General features: G+C 36.3%; 1 protein-coding gene across 1 annotated transcript in view; it reads right to left on the bottom strand.

The window, feature by feature from the left end:
- Positions 1-18,368, bottom strand: part of frya (furry homolog a (Drosophila)) — a 70,598-nt gene that overhangs the window by 13,145 nt on the left and 39,085 nt on the right. The window contains 15 exon segments of the mRNA XM_048162012.1: positions 1,316-1,486; positions 2,017-2,091; positions 2,313-2,483; positions 4,690-4,869; positions 6,023-6,163; positions 6,296-6,466; positions 6,575-6,672; positions 6,756-7,361; positions 9,008-9,098; positions 9,173-9,360; positions 9,781-9,902; positions 12,083-12,284; positions 15,945-16,127; positions 16,670-16,773; positions 17,981-18,131. Of these exon segments, the coding sequence (XP_048017969.1) occupies positions 1,316-1,486; positions 2,017-2,091; positions 2,313-2,483; positions 4,690-4,869; positions 6,023-6,163; positions 6,296-6,466; positions 6,575-6,672; positions 6,756-7,361; positions 9,008-9,098; positions 9,173-9,360; positions 9,781-9,902; positions 12,083-12,284; positions 15,945-16,127; positions 16,670-16,773; positions 17,981-18,131 (2,654 nt within the window).

The following is an 18,368-nucleotide window of genomic DNA, read 5'->3' as shown; positions in this document are numbered from 1 at the left end:
CGATAAAGCTAAATTTTCAGCATCATTACTCCAGTTTTCAGTATCACATGACCCTTCAGAAAAAATCTAATATGATGATTTGGTGCTCAATAAACATTTATTATTATTATCAATGTTAAAACATTTTTGTGGAAATCGAGATAAATTTTTAATGCTTTTTTAATGAAAAGAAAGTTCAAAAGAACAACATTTATTTCAAATAGAAATCTTTAGTAACCTGATAAATGTCTTTACTGTCACTTTTGATCAGATTTATGTATCCTTGCTGTATAAAAGTATCAATTTACACTAATTTGACATTGTAACAGTTATCTTCAGTTAGTTTCGGTTTCATGGACTTTCAGGTTGTTTTCAATTGTCACGTGTTCAGATTCCCGCCACTCATCCGTCTCCTTAATTACTGTCATTATTAGTTTGTATGTTTCAGCTGTGTTCTATTATCCTCATTTGTGTTTGCTACTTAAGGGTACGTTTACACGACAACGATATGGTTAAAACAGAGAAGTTTTTCCTTTGAGTTTTCCATGTACAGACGACACCATTGTCAAAATGACCACCATTCATATGAATCCAGGAAAACGACTAAGAACACGCATGTGCATGACGTCATCGTTTTCACAGTTTTGCGTTTTTGTCATTTACATGGAGACTGGTTTCAAAAAATTTGAAACCCGTTTTCAAAAGTTTGCATTTTCAGACCACCAAAACGCCATTGTTGTGTAAATAAACGGCCAGAACGCATAAAAGTTGTTCTCTTCAGACATTATGTTGAATTAACACTGAGTATTATGAATGCATAAAAAGAGTAATCCAAAATGGGACTTGCTTACTGACCACAAACTTTTTAACAGTAGTGTGCTGTAAATAAATAATACATTCTAACAAATTCGGTGGAAACTTTTGCACATTTCATCAATGAGGAAATGGTCAAAATAATTTAAGTTGTACAAAACATTACACAACATTTAATTTCTAGGCAGAATTATGGACATGCATCACAATATGGTCTTTTCCTACTGCACACAGCACAACACTGGAGGATTCCTGGGCTTACCTGCATCTCCTTGATGGCACAGACATAAACAAGGAGAGGAGATTGTATTACAAAGAGTTAAAGAAAGTTACAGTGGTATTGAGCAAACAGTGCAACAGTTTATCTCTGACTAATGCTTTGCAAAAGTTCAATGCACAGAAAGGCTTTCCCCAAAGGTCCACTTTACAGCAGTGAAAAACAAAGTAATTTGGAAGTCAAAAGTCTTCACAAGCAAGAGGGATCAGATCATTTTGGCTTCATTTTTTAAAAATATTTTCTCACCTCTCCATCTTCCAATTCTACATCCAGGAAGTCAAAGTCCCTGAATACACGAAACTGCTGTTCTGACGTGGTGTCATCCATGTTTTCTGTGTCCCGTGTGCCGTCCTCAGAGGACACCAGACTGGGCTGGTGCTCAATTAGGTCCAGTTCCCCACAGGATGAGAAAATCACCTGTAGGAAGTGCTTCAGTATGATTTCTGACATATTTCTTAATATTTAATATTAGGTGGATGTATGTACACTGCAAAAAATGCTGTTCTTACTTAGAATTTTTGTCTTGTTTTTAGTCAAAATATCTTAAAGTTCTTAAATCAAGAAACATTTTCTTGACAAGTAAAAATTATTTTCTTGTTTTCAGGAAAAATAAGTCAAAATTAAGTAAGTTTTTCCTTAAAACAAGCAAAATAATCTGCCAATGGGGTAAGCAAAATAATCTTAGTCCAAACTGAAAACAAGATTATATAGCTTATTCTTGGTTTGAAATAAGATTATTTTGCTTACCCCATTGGCAGATTATTTTGCTTGTTTTAAGGAAAAACTTACTTAATTTTGACTTATTTTTCCTGAAAACAAGAAAATAATTTTTACTTGTCAAGAAAATGCTTCTTGATTTAAGAACTTTAAGATATTTTGACTAGAAACAAGACAAAAACTCTAAGTAAGAACAGCATTTTTTGCAGTGTAACATATATGTCACTTACAGATGGGTTTTTGGTGAGTCCAACTTCTTGGCCACACAAGGTTAATACATTCACCAACTTCTCACGAGTCCGTTTCTAAATTGGGAGAGAAACAAAACAAAGCAAAGCAAAGCAAAGCAAAGCAAAGCAAAGCAAAGCAAAGCAAAGCAAAGCAAAACAAAACAAAACAAAACAAAATTAAATTAAATTTAAACAAATTAAATAAAATAATAAATAAATCGTTAAGGGGATTTACGTATTTATGAACTGTTCCTCAGCAAACATCAGAAATTCAACGAGTGTATCTGAGCGCTCACCTGTGAGGACTGAGGTCGTTTCCAGCTGACAGGCACCAGCACGTGGTTGTTTTGGTAAGAGCCCGAGGATGTAGAGGAGGTACTGCGTGTCACGGCAACCCCTTCTCCATTCTTCCCATCTTGCCTCGGGGAACCGTGAAGTTCGTCATACCGCCGGCCAATCACCGGTGTCTAAAAAACACACAATGTCACGCACCATTTGTGCTTAGGGATTTCATGTCTGCTCTTTTCTTTTCATGTCATAATCTTGTGGCCCTCAGCCCAAGAGTCTTTATTTCAGCGCACTTCAACAATTCAGAACCTGTTGGAAAAAGTGGATGTCTTTTCTCAATAGTCCTGCTCCTCGGAGTCTGGTCGAGGAGTTTTGGAAAAGAGAACTTCAATAAAGCAAGCCAAACAAAGCTTGTGGGAATGTCAGGATTTCCCTTATTGAATTCCCCTGTCCTTAATTCCTTTCTGCTGGGATGGAATCAAGCTTGTTTTGAGTTCTCTGTCAGATCTGAGTTTTTTTTTTTTCTACTGTCTCGCCCCCTTGCTAGAGGCTAAATGCGTCTCAGAGGTATTTGACAGAGGGCAGAATAGTCTGCATTAAGACTCTGTAAAGGCTGTCCAGCCCTCGCCGCTCTGGATGCAAAACGCCACAGCCGGATTGACATCATTTCCTGGAATTCATGCATTACACAAATACCTCTCTGTTTGGTTCCCACACGTAAATGAGCCCAGGTCATTCATATTTCCATCAAGTTTCAAACAGAAAACCTAACCTTCAGAGTTTGCATTAAAACAAATGTTACTGTTAAATAATACTGAAAAATATATCTAATACAGAGGACAAACAACATAAAAAAATGCACGACTCCACCTTGGAAAATGTGGACAAACCCATAGAGGATGCCAGTATTTGGTGGTTTGCTGGCATGACTCACATTTACAGACCATATACCAACACTCACTTCACTAACTTAATGTTCACCACCACTCAAAAGAACACTTTTCTTATTCTTTATAATAATATTTATAATTATAATAATAATAAAAAAAATAACATTTAATAATAAAAGTACTATATTGCGTTTTTTTTGTTTTTTTTTGTCTCAGCATTTCCTGTATTGTAGTGTTTTGAGACTGTGTGCAATTAACCCTTAAATGCATACCTCAGGTCTTTAGTGACCCGGGACATCATTCACTACCCTCCTCCTCGTTTATTTTTTAAAGTTAGACATCAACCTTCTTGGTATTCCTCAATCAATTCATTATAAAGAATATAACAATAAAAAAATCATAAAATTATGAAAGAATGCCTATTTTTGTATTTATTTTTTGTAAAAATTGTATAGGGTCGCTAACGACCCGAGGTGTGTATGAGTGTACGTATATTTTTTCTGCACAACAATAACCGAATCTTAGATGATAGGAATAAGTGCAATTCACCTTTATTCCACAAGGTGGCAATGTCTGATACACAATGCTGAAGTGACGACTTATTTAGACAGAAAATGAAATAATAAGAAAAACATGAAATGGCTCAGTGATTTACTGCAGAGCAAGTACTGAACGCAATCAAATATGACTGTAACTGTCACTGGATGGATCTGGTGAAGCTGTTAGTGATCGAAATATTGATTTTGAAGATGTTGAAAATTATATAGTTTTGAGAATACATTTGAGATTGCGAATGGGCTCATATCCGTGACCTCAAACATAAAACTAGCCTATTATTTGCTGAATGTACTGGGAAATGAGCTCTGACGACGACAGTGATGATGAAATAAAATATCTGCTCAAACCGAGCCCTTTCAAGCTCCAAAAGGTAACAAAATATGATTTATTTTATTCTTCTGTATTTGTTACTCTAATATCAGAGGAGTTTTATATTATCACAACAGGTAGAGATCCTTCCATGTTAGATTTAGATCCGGGTCGATAAAGACCCGAATATGTAAGAATGATTGGCGAAACAGTCATGCATTTAAGGGTTAAAAGCACTAAATAAATACACTGAAATAATAATAATAATAATGATAATGATAATAATAATTATTATTATTTTCATTATTAATATTATTAAATATTTTTAAGTCATCATACTATGAAATAACAGAAGTATAAAATGAATTATATAGTGATGAAATGTTGTTGAACTATTTTTAGATTCCAGATTCCAGTCCTGCGCACTCATTCTCTTAACCAACCTTATGAGGTGCATCTTGGGATGGTTTATAAACCATATTGATGGAATTTACATGCATGCCAGGTACTTTTTGGTTGCTTATAAATCATGAAAAACATAACTTCAGCCAAACTTTTGACTTTTGTACTGTATAATGACAATAAAGCAAGTAAGAGAGATGCAGAAGGACAGACAGAAATGTCATACCTCTGAAATGTCAAAGTGAAAGTCAAGGGTCTTTCCAGGCAGGGCTTTGGAGGGCGTGTCCCACACACGCCTGACATCCACAGTTGATGCGTTACTCTGCGGGGACGAAGGTGAAACCAGACTAGCCGAGCGGGAGACAACCAGCTTTAATATATTCAAGGCTTCCTTCCAGTGTGTAGTCTAAAGTCACAGAAACAAACACAAAACAGAACTAAGTTATTCCTAAAAGGCGCATTCAGAAACATGCTCAGCTCCCAAAGCATTACATACAGTCAATCCATCTTCACGAGCAGTAGCCTTCTCTTCTTCTGCCGAGATAAACACATGAGCCCGGCGAAAGAAGCAGTAGTTCAGAGGAGCGTCTTTGCTGTGAGGCCACACTGAAGGCCTCAGTAATGTGGACAGCAGCCAATAGGACTGACTGTTTATAGACTGCTGCTGGGTGTGCCTTTGGATTTATAGCCCTGGCACAAGGTTGTGTTTTTTTTTTTTATTCTCTTTTTTTCTCCCTCCAAAGGAAGGGTTGAGAGATGGAAAACCAGCAGTTTTACCAAAGATGTAAGACAGCTTAAAGTTTTACAGCAGAAATGCTATAAAACACTATTATGTCATGAGTAAATTTATTTAGAATAGATGATATGAACCAGTTACTGTAAATGTAATCATTGAGACTAATTTTAGAAGCACCCAAGATAAATATTTAGTGAAAAGCTTGAGTATAAAATGATCTCTGATTAGTTACGTCTTTGATTTGTGTATCTTTTTTAGCACCCAGCTAGCAATGATAGGTTTGATTCCCAGAGAATACACAAACTGCTTAAATTATCATAATGCATTTGTATAAATGCATTGTTATTTTAAAGTAAAACTATTAAAATAGTTTTTTATTTACTGTAACAAAAATGAAATATACATACTAGCTGAAGAAACTTACACTTAAAAAAGTAAAAAGTAAAAATAGAAATGAGGCCTTCGCAACGCTGAAATAAAAAAAAGTTCTAAAAAAGTACTAAAATTATTAAAACTGAAATAAATATAAATTAAAGCTTAAATAGAAAATGAAAAAAATAATTACACAAATAATAAGTAAATTAATAATAACTACAAAAGCACACAACAAAATAAGTAAAACATTAAAAGCGAATAACTAAAATGTAAAAAAGAATATAGAAAAATAAAAGCTATAGTATTAAACTAATACAAACAATAGTATTTTTTATATATTGTAGGTGGATAGAAGCATCTGCCAAATGACTAAATTTGAATACATTTTATAATACATATTAAGTTGCGGAACAAATTGTGTATGTAATAAATTAGAGGTGTGTCACACCTGAACAAACTTCTCTATGGTTGTTAGAACCTCCATGTTGAAGAGTTTGGCTTGAATACCACTCAGGTCCATGTGACTCAGTAGACTGTAGATGATTTGTAGAAGAGTTTGTTGCATGCTGGGTAATCCTTTCTCCAACAACTGTTTACAAAACACAGAAAGCATTAGAAAGTAAAGTTTCACTAAACGCAAAGTATGTGTATGTCTACATTCCTTTAGATACTTTTTTTCTTAAAACTTCAAATGTCATATAATTAACTGTTTGCTTCCTACCTCCGTCATGTAAGTAACCATGCTGAGTGTGCTGTCGCTGAACGCTTCATGTAGATAGCGGCACACCACATTAACCCAAGAGAAGCAGTCTCGGGTATAGGAGTGCGTTTTGTACAGTGTCATCACATGGGCAAGGTTGGACAGCTTGGAGTTCTTTTCCTCAAGGCAAATCTGTCAATCAAAAAGAGTGATTTTCAGCAAACAAATGTGCTGTAGATCCTGATTAAGTATAAAAGTGCATTTATAGTATGGATTAAGGTCAGGCTAACAGGAACCGACCTGGGAAATTCTCTCAGCCACATCCTTACAGAATTGAGTAGGTGAGTCAAAGTGTAAAACAAGATGGGGGATGAGGCAGAGCACATTCAATGGGAAACCTGAAGGGTAATATCAGATTTTATTAATAGAGAATTATGTTAGAATAACACATTTTTCTGGCAGAAGAAACGAAAAGGTCTACCTATGGCTTGCGAGGTGTCTACCACTGGTAGCCGTGACACGGGTGTGAGCTGGCTGAAAAGCTCCAAGGTAAGTTCAGTAGTGTTTGCAGAGGTGAAGCCCTTCAGAAGCAACTGCTGAAGCCCAGAGAACTCCTTCCATTTTAGCTGGACCTGGATCTTCTCCAGCTTTTCTTTGTATTCCTGCTTATCTAATGAAATGTGGCCTAGCAGCTTCCCTAACAACCTGAGAGACATCTGGTACTCGATCTCAAAGTCTGACTCCATGAGCGACACCACTGCCCAAAATATGGTGGCTAGCAGGTTGCGAGGATGGTTGGCATTGGTTGGGTCGGTGGAGACCACGTTGTCCCTGGAGGAGGATGAGGAGAGGGATCGAAGCTTGGACATATTGCTCTGATGATGGTGGATGCGGTCTAGCGTGGCACTCCGGGGAACCTCAGAGGAACGCTCAGGCTCGCCAAAGCGCTTGGGTACGGAGTAGCTACGCTGGTGTCGTATTCGCTCAGAAGTCATGCCTGATCCTGGAATCAGGTCCAGCTGACTGGTGCTCTTACGGTTTAGTGTTAACTTGCCACTGGATGGAAGATCTGGCGAAGATGCCCTGCAGGAACACAGACTTATCATCCAACAGCGAACAAAGCATCTTGGACTTTTGATGTTGGAAGATAAGACTCCTTAACCCTATAAAGACTACTGTATCATATTTGAAACACAAAATTCTAAGGCCTATAAATCAATATGATCAAAGCTTTGCTGAGAAAACTGTTGCACCCGAGTACATGCCTTTGAGTTTATTGATTGAGTTTATACATTTTTATAAAGCAAAAAGCTTTTTAGTATAATTCCAAAAACATCCAGCTTTTTAGCACGTTAGATGTTACACGCTGTGTAGTAACATTTCAAGATGACCACTTACTTTACTGAAGCAATTTAGGTTTGACTGATTATCCGTATATCATTTTTTAGAAAAATTATGTTAAAAATGTGATACATCAGGCTTATGAGGAATGTTAATAATATTGAGAGATATAGAGTGACAACTGATATTTAAATCTCATGGATTTGCATTACAAGCTATCAGAATTTCGTCTTTCATTTTGGCAATATAAATGTCATATTTCATATGTCATACTATATAAGCCATAAAGCCTGATGTATGAAACATGATACTCAACAAAACACACATGCAAAAAGTTGTTTTTTTTTTTTTTTTTTTAAAGATTTTGGGTAACACTTTATTTTACAGTGTCCTTGTTACATATGTTACATGTAGTTACTATAGTAATAACTATAAATGTTTGCATAATTACATGCAACTAACCCTAAACCAAACCCTATAGTAAGTACATGTAGTTTCATAATATTACTCAGTACTTAAGGGTGCATTCACACTAGAAGTTCGGTTCGTTTGATTGGTTTGGTCTGGACCAAAAAACAAAACAAACAAAAAAACATTTAATCCTGGTCCGATTACCATTCATATTGGCAATTTTATCACCGAACCAAAAGATACCGTACCTAAGGATACATTCACAGCCTGATTGGTCAGATTTTATGACGTATTGCCTATTTTGAGCCAGAACTTACTGAACATCCAAAACAATGCTGTGTGCTGAGGTAAATGCGCTTGTTGTGTGTGCATAGGCTGCATACGATGGTATTTTGGCCAGCTGGGAACTTGTGAAGTGCTTATAAAATGTGTAAAGGTGTCAAAACAGCGGCGGGAATCCCTCCATCACACACACAAACGATCTGCTGTGTGGAGACACGCATCTGATGCCTGTCATGGGCAAACTCGCGACTATGACAAGAAAAAATGATATGCGTGAGGATTTTGTCCTTTTTAGGGTCTCATCTTCCTGTTTTTGGTTCGGTTATATGTCTTTGGTCCGTGTTGAGTTCATATATCATTCGAACTGCACCAGAGTTCATTTGGAAGTGGACCGAGACCCATCTTTTCAGCGGTCTCGGTCTGCTTGTTTGGTGCGCACCAGGGTTCGCATGGTAGCATTCACACATGTTCAAATGAACCGCACTAACAAAGAAATCGCACCAGGGTTCATTTTAATCGAACCAAACATGCCAAGTGTGAACACACCCTAAATGTATATTTACAACTGTAAACAAGACACCTTAAAACAAAGTGTAACCAGATTGTCTAAAGTTTCGATAACCGTTCAATAATTTTTTTAATAACTTATTTCATGTGTCTGGTTTTTCAGGGTTAATGTAATACGGCAGGAACTTACCGTAGTATGACAAAAAAGTCATTGTTCTTTCAGGCACTCAGCTAGATTATCCACCACTGACTCAAGAGTGAGGAGAAGCTCCATCACATAACCCTGTGGAGAAGATGCATTGTGAGTTTATTAACTCACTGACTGTCAAAACTGTCATTAATGAACCCAAACCTCACCTGAACCTCCTCTCCGTGCTCCCCGACCACCTCCACCAAGCGTGAAAGCAGGTCAGACACGGCCAATGCTGAGAGGGGCTGCCGCAGAGCTCTGAACACCTGGAAGGAACGTCCAGCGTAATGCCTGGAGGAGCTACACAGAGCCATCTGCAACGCCACTTCACTCAACTGCTGCTCAAGCCGAATGTCTACAAACATACAGAACAGGTGGCATGCAAAGACATTCAGTAGTGGCCAAAAGTGATATTTGTTTTTAATGACCCTACAAGTTTGATTAAACCAACTAAATGTGTGAAAAATATTGATTTTAAGGTATTTATCTGATAAAATTATTTGGCAAAAAAGACAGCCTTCATAATTTCTTTGTACGACAGTCTGGCCAAAATTATATCCACAAAATTTGACGTTTCATTGCATTATCAGAAGAAAAAACAAACAAACAATTGAGCTCAATTACACAATATGCTTACAAAATATTTGAGTAAAGGGTGAAGTTGTCAAATTTTTGGCCAGTAATGTACTATATTATAAATTGCAATAAAATGTCACAAGCTGCACCCAGGTAATGTAAATGAACACTGGAATGACTAAAGATAAATGTGACTTACCTGATTTGGACTCTTTGAAAACAGACATTACATGTCGCAGGAAGTTGGTAAGCTGCTCGGTGCTTTTTGAGTGTTGGTTCTTAGGAGTGATATCTTCATGGCTCCATAACGGCCCAAAAGGCCTAAACAAACCATGCAAATATCTATTCAATCTCTTACATATCACACTAAATATTATGTTCATGACAGGAAAAGCTACTTTCACCTTGTCAGCAGAACCATACTACTTGCTTGCCACTAGATGGCAGACTAGGCTGCAAGATGCTATTTCCCTGCTAACCACCAAAAGTGCTTTTGTTTCTTAAATATAATTGTGGTGCATTAAAGATGAGCTTAGTTTCAGATAGCTTTCCTCAGTCAAAACTTAAGTTAAACTAAATCATCTGCTGTTTGTAAAATATTTTAAACACACACGATAGAAATCTTTTAGAGATTATGTGAAAAATAGTTTGAATCAATATTCAAGTGAAAGAAAAGAAAAAAGTTGTTTCCCCATCCTGTACATATAGACTTGTTCACACTATCAGCTCAAATCCAATCTTGTTCCATGTCCAATTCAAAACTTTTCTCTGTTCGCCATGTCTGCTGACACCAGAATTATAATCTCAATTCTTAAAGCTTGATGCGAGATGTTCTTGCATAAGTAAGTAATTTGTCAGTTTGCAAGTAACATATAGATCCATGTGCAAATAACAGTGCTGCCAGTCTTAAAGATGGGATTTTCAAAACAGTTTGGAATTGTCTGCAGTGTGAACATAGTCTGACAGAACCCACACCAGCACCAACATCAGACGCCCGTTTAAACCACACCACAATGAGAACCGTTCTGATGTAGACTGATGAAATGCAACATACAAGTCTGTAATATCCTGAGTGGTGTCAGATGTGAGACTTGTCAGTTGTGTGATTTCCTGAATTAGTTCCTGAACAGCTCTGGAATATTCACATGAAATTACCTTTCATTTTGGTTACTGTACAGTGAAGATAAACTCAAGATTAACTCAAGATTAACTTATACGGTTAGTTCACCCAAAAATGAAAATTCTGTCATTAATTACTCACCCTCATGTCGTAAGACCTTCGTCCATCTTCGGAACACAAATTAAGATATTTTTGCTGAAATCTGAGAGATTTCTGTCCCTCCATTGACAGCAACGTAACTACCACTTTGACGCTTCAAAAAATTCATAAAGAGATTGAGCGGTTCTCTCAGATTTCATCAAATGATCTTCATTTGTGTTTAGAAAATGAATGAAAGTCTTACGGGTGTGGAACGACATGAGGGTGAGTAATTAATGACAGAATTTTCTTTTTTTGGGTGAACTAACCCTTTAACGCCAAACCTTTCACACTTAAAGAGCAGTCTGAAGGCTATTTGGTCCTTGTTAAAGGGATAGTTCACCCAAAAATGAAAATTCTATCATCATTTACTCACCCTCAAGTTGTTCCAAATCTGTATACATTTCTTTGTTCTATTGAACACAAAGGATGATATTTTGAAGAATGTTTTTAACCAGGCCACTTTGGGGCACCATTGACTTCCATAGTAGGAAAAACACTACTATGGAAGTCAATGGTGCCCCAAAATGGTTCAGTTTAACACATTCTTCAAAATATCGTCCTTTGTGTTCAACAGAAAATTAAAACAAAGAAAATTATACAGATTTTGAACAACTTGAGGGTGAGTAAATGATGATACAATTTTCATTTTTGGGTGAACTATCCCTTTAAGATGTATTTAATAATTAAACACTTTATTTGTTCATTTCTATCTGGCTTTCACATAATGCAAGTCCAATATAATAAAAACATTACAGCATTTATCTGCCTATCACACTATTGTTCAAAACTTTGAGGTCAATATGATTTTTTAATGTTTTTTTTAAAAGTCTCATACTCATCAAGGCTGCCTTTATTTGATCAAAAACACAGTAAAACAGCAATATTGTGAAATATTATTACAATTTAAAATAACTGTTCACCATGTTAGTATATTTTATTCTTCTGATGGCAAAGCTGAATTTTCAGTATAATTTCTCCAGTATTCAGTGTCACATGATCCTTCAGAAATCCTTCTAATATGATGATTTGCTGCTCAAGAAATATTTCTTATTATTATCAATGTTGTGCTGCTTAATATTTTGTGGAAACCATGATACATTTTTTTCCAGGATTCTTTGATAAATTGGAAGTAAAAAAAAAACAAAACAAAAAAACATACTGACCTCATATTTTTGAACAGTAGTGTAAATATTACAGCATTTATCTACCTAGATCACAATCTAATTCTAGGTTTGTATACCTTGTAGTGAGAAACTCAATGAGTTTGCTGCTTTTCTCATCATCTTCAGTGCTGCTCTCCATTTGCTCCACCTCTTCCTGGGCCAGATGAGGCAGGTTGGAGCTGCTGCCTCCAAGGCTCAAGCTGGACGAGGTAGAGGAGGAACTGAGGCCGGAATCTGGCACCGGAGATGCCTGGCCATTCCGCAGGAAGTCCACACCACCTGAACACCACATGCAGGGTGAGTAAAAAGATTTGGAAAAGAACAAGCTCAGAACCCACATTTTAAAGGGTTAGTTCACCCAAAAATTACAATTATGTCATTAATGACTCACCCTCATATCGTTCCAAACCCGTAAGACCTCCGTTAATCTTCGGAACACAGTTTAAGATATTTTAGATTTAGTCCGAGAGCTTTCTGTCCCTCCATTGAAAATGTATGTACGGTATACTGTCCATGTCCAGAAAGGTGATAAAAACATCATCAAAGTAGTCCATGTGACATCAGTGGGTTAGTTAGAAGTTTTTGAAGCATCGAAAATACATTTTGGTCCAAAAATAACAAAAACTACGACTTTATTCAGCATTGTATTCTCTTCCGGGTCTGTTGTCAATCCGGGTTCACGACTCCGCAGTGACGCTGCTGACGTAAGACGCTGCTGATGTAAGACACTGCTGATGTGTTATCCGGTGTGCCAGAGCTTCGTTTACAGTCTGAGGGAGATGCACGCTGTATTCAAGCTATTCTACATTGTTTGTATTTTGGTATTGCTATATTTTTTTAAAATGGTGCATAAGTGTGCATGTCGCGGATGTCATAATCGCCAAAAACAACGACGTAAAAGTGCATAACCAACGCCGACAGATGAAAGGATTCAATGGAATCAATTCAATGGAAAGGATTCCGGAAGAGAATACAATGCTGAATAAAGTCGTAGTTTTTGTTATTTTTGGACCAAATTGTATTTTCGATGCTTCAAAAACTTCTAACTAACCCATTGATGTCACATGGACTACTTTGATGATGTTTTTATTACCTTTCTGGACATGGACAGTCTACCGTACATACACTTTCAATGGAGGGACAGAAAGCTCTTGGACTAAATCTAAAATATCTTAAACTGTGTTCCGAAGATGAATGCAGGTCTTACGGGTGGAAGATGAAGGTCTTACGGGTCATTTTTGGGTGAACTAACCCTTTAAGTTACTCAACTCAAATATTTAAGCAAAAAAAAAGCAAACAAATTATTTATTCAAACAAACAGGATGATAACATTCCTAAATGACCCAAATCACAAACATTAAAGAACAATACTGTATGCTGTTATGTCAGGGGCTGTCGAATTACATGTTATTGGCATCATTTTGACTTTGCCTAGACATGCTATAACAGCATGACAACAGTGAGACCACCCTCTTGTGCAAACCAGTCTACCCTGGGCCGATAGATGGTCCCTTTGGAGCAAGAAGATAAAAATAGTGCATAGGAATGCTCTAATCAGACCTTTAGATGCTCTGTGTACATAAAATTGTTTTTGGCTGCACTTCCAGAAGTTGTTCTTGCCCAGATAAGAATTCTCACCCTCCACCCCTCTACAGGATTTCAACATGACCGCACTCTCCAAAGCTATGTGTCAAATACCAAAGCCAATGTGTAAGTGTTCATGCAAGGAGGGTGTGATAAACAGGATTCATGAAAAGTTGCTAAATTTGTCTTATAGACAGCAGCATTTCACAACATTTAATAAAATGTAGAGCTTTGCAAAGTGCAAAAACATTCATCATAGAATTTGCCCCTCATTTCTAGGTCTAACAGTTATAATAAATGTAATTTATATATAATAATGAATGCAATTGTCATAGTTTCAAAGTACTTATTTGAACTTATCCAAGCTTGTATGTATCATTTTTGATTCATGGTTTGTGAAGGGGTCACCATGATTTTGCCAAGTAAGACATGTTCCTGGGTCAACATATTTTGTTGATCCCAGAACAACATTCTTGTCCGAGAATTTAGTCCAAACCCTATCCCTACCCCTAAACCCAATCCTACCCATAAGTTATCCTAAAATCAAAGGGAAATGATAGGTGAATAACACTTAAGTAGAAGCACCTAACCCTGGTTGTAAGCCTAAAATTGACATAAACTGTAAACTTGTCCCTCAAATCTGATTGATTGATTGTAATTTTGTTCCAGGATAAACTAAGATGTAGATCCAGAAACATGTTGCACTTGGTGAAATGACATTTACCATCTTCTGACCCCTGGCACTCTTCAGAATGTAGAATGATTTTTAACATATTTTACAAAATGTAAGCCTCTGTGTTATGATGCACATGCTGATTTTGATAAAGTAATGGTATGAATAACTTTTATAATGTGTACTGATATTTTAAAATGAATATGCAAAGGATTTAAATCAATATTAAAACATTATTTTTATTTATATTATAAAATGTAATATTATGTATACATATATTATATTATACATATATAATATTGTATACATGTTAACACTTAACTACTTTTAGGGTCTTTTAACTAGTTGCTTACTAGCATGCATATTACTAGAATATTGGCTGATTTTAGTAATTAAGCACATATTAAAGGTGCTGAAGAACATGTTTTCAAAAGATGTAATATAAATCTTAAGTGTCCCCTGAATGTGTCTGTGAAGTTTCAGCTCAAAATACCCCATAGTTTTTTTTTTTTTTAATTAATTTTTTTAACTGCCTATCATTATAAATGCGCCGATTCAGGGTACGCGGCCCCTTTAAATCTCGTGCTACACGCCCCAAGAGCTCGCGCTTGCCTTAAACACCATAAACAAAGTTCACACAGCTAATATAACCCTCAGAATGGATCTTTACAAAGTGTTCGTCATGCAGCATGTATAATCGCGTAAGTATGGTATTTATTTGGATGTTTACATTTGATTCTGAATGAGTTTGATAGTGCTCCGTGGCTAACGGCTAATGCTACACTGTTGGAGAGATTTATAAAGAATGAAGTTGTTGAAGAATTAAGTGTTTATGCATTATACAGACTGCAAGTGTTTAAAAATGAAAATAGCGACGGCTCTTGTCTCCGTGAATACAGTAAGAAACGATGGTAACTTTAACCACATTTAACAGTACATTAGCAACATGCTAACGAAACATTTAGAAAGACAATTTACAAACATCACTAAAAATATCAAGATATCAATGATCATGTCAGTTATTATTGCTCCATCTATTGTCTTTGCTTGCTTACCTAGTCCGATGATTCAGCTGTGCACAGATCCAGACGTTAATACTGGCTGCCCTTGTCTAATGCATTGAACATGGGCTGGCATATGCAAATATTGGGGTCATACATATTAATGATCCCGACTGTTACGTAACAGTCTGTGTTATGTTGAGATTCGCCTGTTCCTCGGAGGTCATTTAAACAAATGAGATTTATATAAGAAGGAGGAAACAATGGAGTTTGAGACTCACTGTATGTCATTTCCATGTACTGAACTCTTGTTATTCAACTATGCTGAGGTAAATTCAATTTTTGAATCAAGGGCACCTTTAATGCCTTATTCTACATGACCTTATTCTACATTCTTAATCCTACTCAATTCCTAAACTTAACAACTAGCTTACTAATTATTAATAACCGGTAAATTAGGAGTTTATTGATGGTAAAGTCGTACTTAATAGTGACTACCATGCGGCAATCAATCAATCAATCAATCAATCAATAAAAACTAACTATATAAATAAATTTGATCAAAGCAATAATTTTCTTTGGTTCAATAAATGACCATAAAATACTGACGTATGAAATAAAATACATAAACACAAAATTGTAATTTTTTTCCTGACATATTTTGAATGTTAAGTCTACTACCTGTGTAGAACTCAGGCTGGTAGATGGGTTTGAAGGTCAGGCTCTTGTTGCTGTTGGCATCTCTTGTGTTTAGCAGAACAGAGGCAATGAGGCTGAAATTGTTGTTGCAAGATAACGTGATGAGAAGGTGCAAGAGGAGTCTCTTACAGTGTTCAAACACCTCTGGGCGGTAGTGGTCCATACCTAAAAAAGAGCCACATTCTAAAGGTTTACATTTGTATTTGCATTCATTCATTATTGTTTTAGGTCCATTTGGGGGGTTGTGGGTTGAGTGGGAACATCTGATTCTAGATTGCTTTGTTTGTTTGCTTGGGTTTTTCTTTTTGAGTCTGCCAACACCTAAATATTGTTTTGATTTGAAATTAAGAATGTTCTCAATCCGCAGGGATACAAATATTTCACATACTTCTAAAAAAGATAAGGTTGTTCCATCCTCCATGTTCAAGAGATTACTGCTTTCACTGACAACATTGTTCTCATAGCAAGCCACATAGTTATAGTCATAAGACACATTCAGGGATGCAATGGTTCAGATGAGATTAGATTTTAAAAAAAGAATGACAAAAAGCAAATCCATTTTGGATAAAAACCATGTACTACAGTAAAAGCAGTACTTTTCATCCGAATACACCTGCCTCAAGCATTGTCGCCTTAATCTAGAGGGTCTAATCCCTGATAAAATGTCCCAAATTGTGATGAGAACAGAACACAGAGGCTCTACTGACCCAGGAAACAGGCATGGAGCAGTAGAGGGAGGTGTAGGGCCCAGTCCTCCTTCACACTATGATCAACCACCAGCTCCGTCATGAAGATCACTGCTATGTTACACCTGAACCAGACAAAAAAAAACACTGGTCTTTCAGTACATGAATAAAAAACACATACCAGCAATGACCTTTCAAAAAGAATAGAGCATAATCACAGCTGTGACTGAGTGACAGAAAAAAAATCTTAAAGGAAGTATGTTGGTTTTGTCATTACATTGGCGATGGGCATTGTTATCATACTTCCTAAGAAGAACATTGGTAATGTGTTTTCACATTTTTTTGGTTCAAAGGGGCTGTGACGACAGCACTGCAGCTTCTGAACATCTATTTTCCATCTGTCTGATAATTGCAGAGTGACATGCTTTAAGATTCCAGAGTTACATAATCTGTGGGAATGATAAGAATTGTGTTTTATCATGAGAGATTAAATTAAACTGAGTCAAGTTACAGTGCTTTAAAAAAACAGCATGCAATTCTAGTCTGGGTGACTGTCTAGACTTTGACTGAATCTAAATCTGAATAAAAGGTTGTTACATAATATGAAGAAGAAGAGAGTTATTTTTGTAACTTGATGAATGCTTTAACGTAAATAAATAAATCACAAAAATGCAAGAAATCACTTTCGATAGAAATCTATGGCACTGGAAATTTTTGTTAATTTTTTTGTTAAAGCATTTTTATAAATTCTCCAATAACAAATATATTGTTGATATTTGTTATAAAATAGGATATGAAATTGTCTGGCTGAGGTGGAATTACTTTTCTAGATAGATAACATAATTTCCTGTAGGTGAAGTTTGCTTCAGGTGTCCATGTAACATTATGTAATTTCCTGATATATTTGTGCAGGTTTTTCAGATTTACATGGTCGCAGCATGAATTGAAAGCTTGGTTATAACTAGTATTATTTCGTTAACGAAATCTATAATGAAAAATGTTTAAGACCTATTTTCCATTACTAAGATGAGACGACGATTCCAACATCATTAAAGGATAACTGACTCTATCACAGACATTTCTCCTCCATTCTCCTCCAGTAACAAGTATAAAGTTTAAGAGATATGGTTATGCTTTCAAAATACGAAAAACAAAACAGAACAAACAAAACAGAACAAACAAAACAAAACAAAACAAAACAGAACAGAACAGAACAAAACAAAACAAAACAAAACAAACAAAAAAAACAAAACAAAACAAAAAAACAAACAAAAAAACCAAAACAAAAAACAAAACAAAACAAAACAAAACAAAAAACAAAGGAAGCTTGACCTGTGGAGGGGTCCTCGTGGGGTTACTGTTTCGGGAAGATAATCGACCAGCGGTGCCCAGCAGCCTCCATTAACTGGCATGGGAAGAGGAAGCGGCTGATTGGTTTCCAGCACACTCATAAGCCACATGGCATATGGTGGGAGCGGTTCACCTGTAGGCAAAGCAAAAAGGGTCAACATGTCATTCCTGACAGGATGCCTTTCATCCGTGAGGCTTGTAATAAAACTGGATTTTACCCTCGAAGCACGAGTGGTATGTAGACAGACAAACTCCACAACTGTCATACCTCATGTCTAAAGCAATCATGCTCAAAAACCATTAAGCTTAAGCTATTTCAAGCTGAAATGTATTACCTGAGCCAGCTATCAGAAATATCTCAAATTCACAA

Source organism: Megalobrama amblycephala, linkage group LG16 (assembly GCF_018812025.1).
Source record: "Megalobrama amblycephala isolate DHTTF-2021 linkage group LG16, ASM1881202v1, whole genome shotgun sequence".
Lineage (NCBI taxonomy): Eukaryota > Metazoa > Chordata > Actinopteri > Cypriniformes > Xenocyprididae > Megalobrama > Megalobrama amblycephala.
Note: the sequence above shows the minus strand (reverse complement) of the source record. Positions and strands in the feature narration are given on the sequence as shown.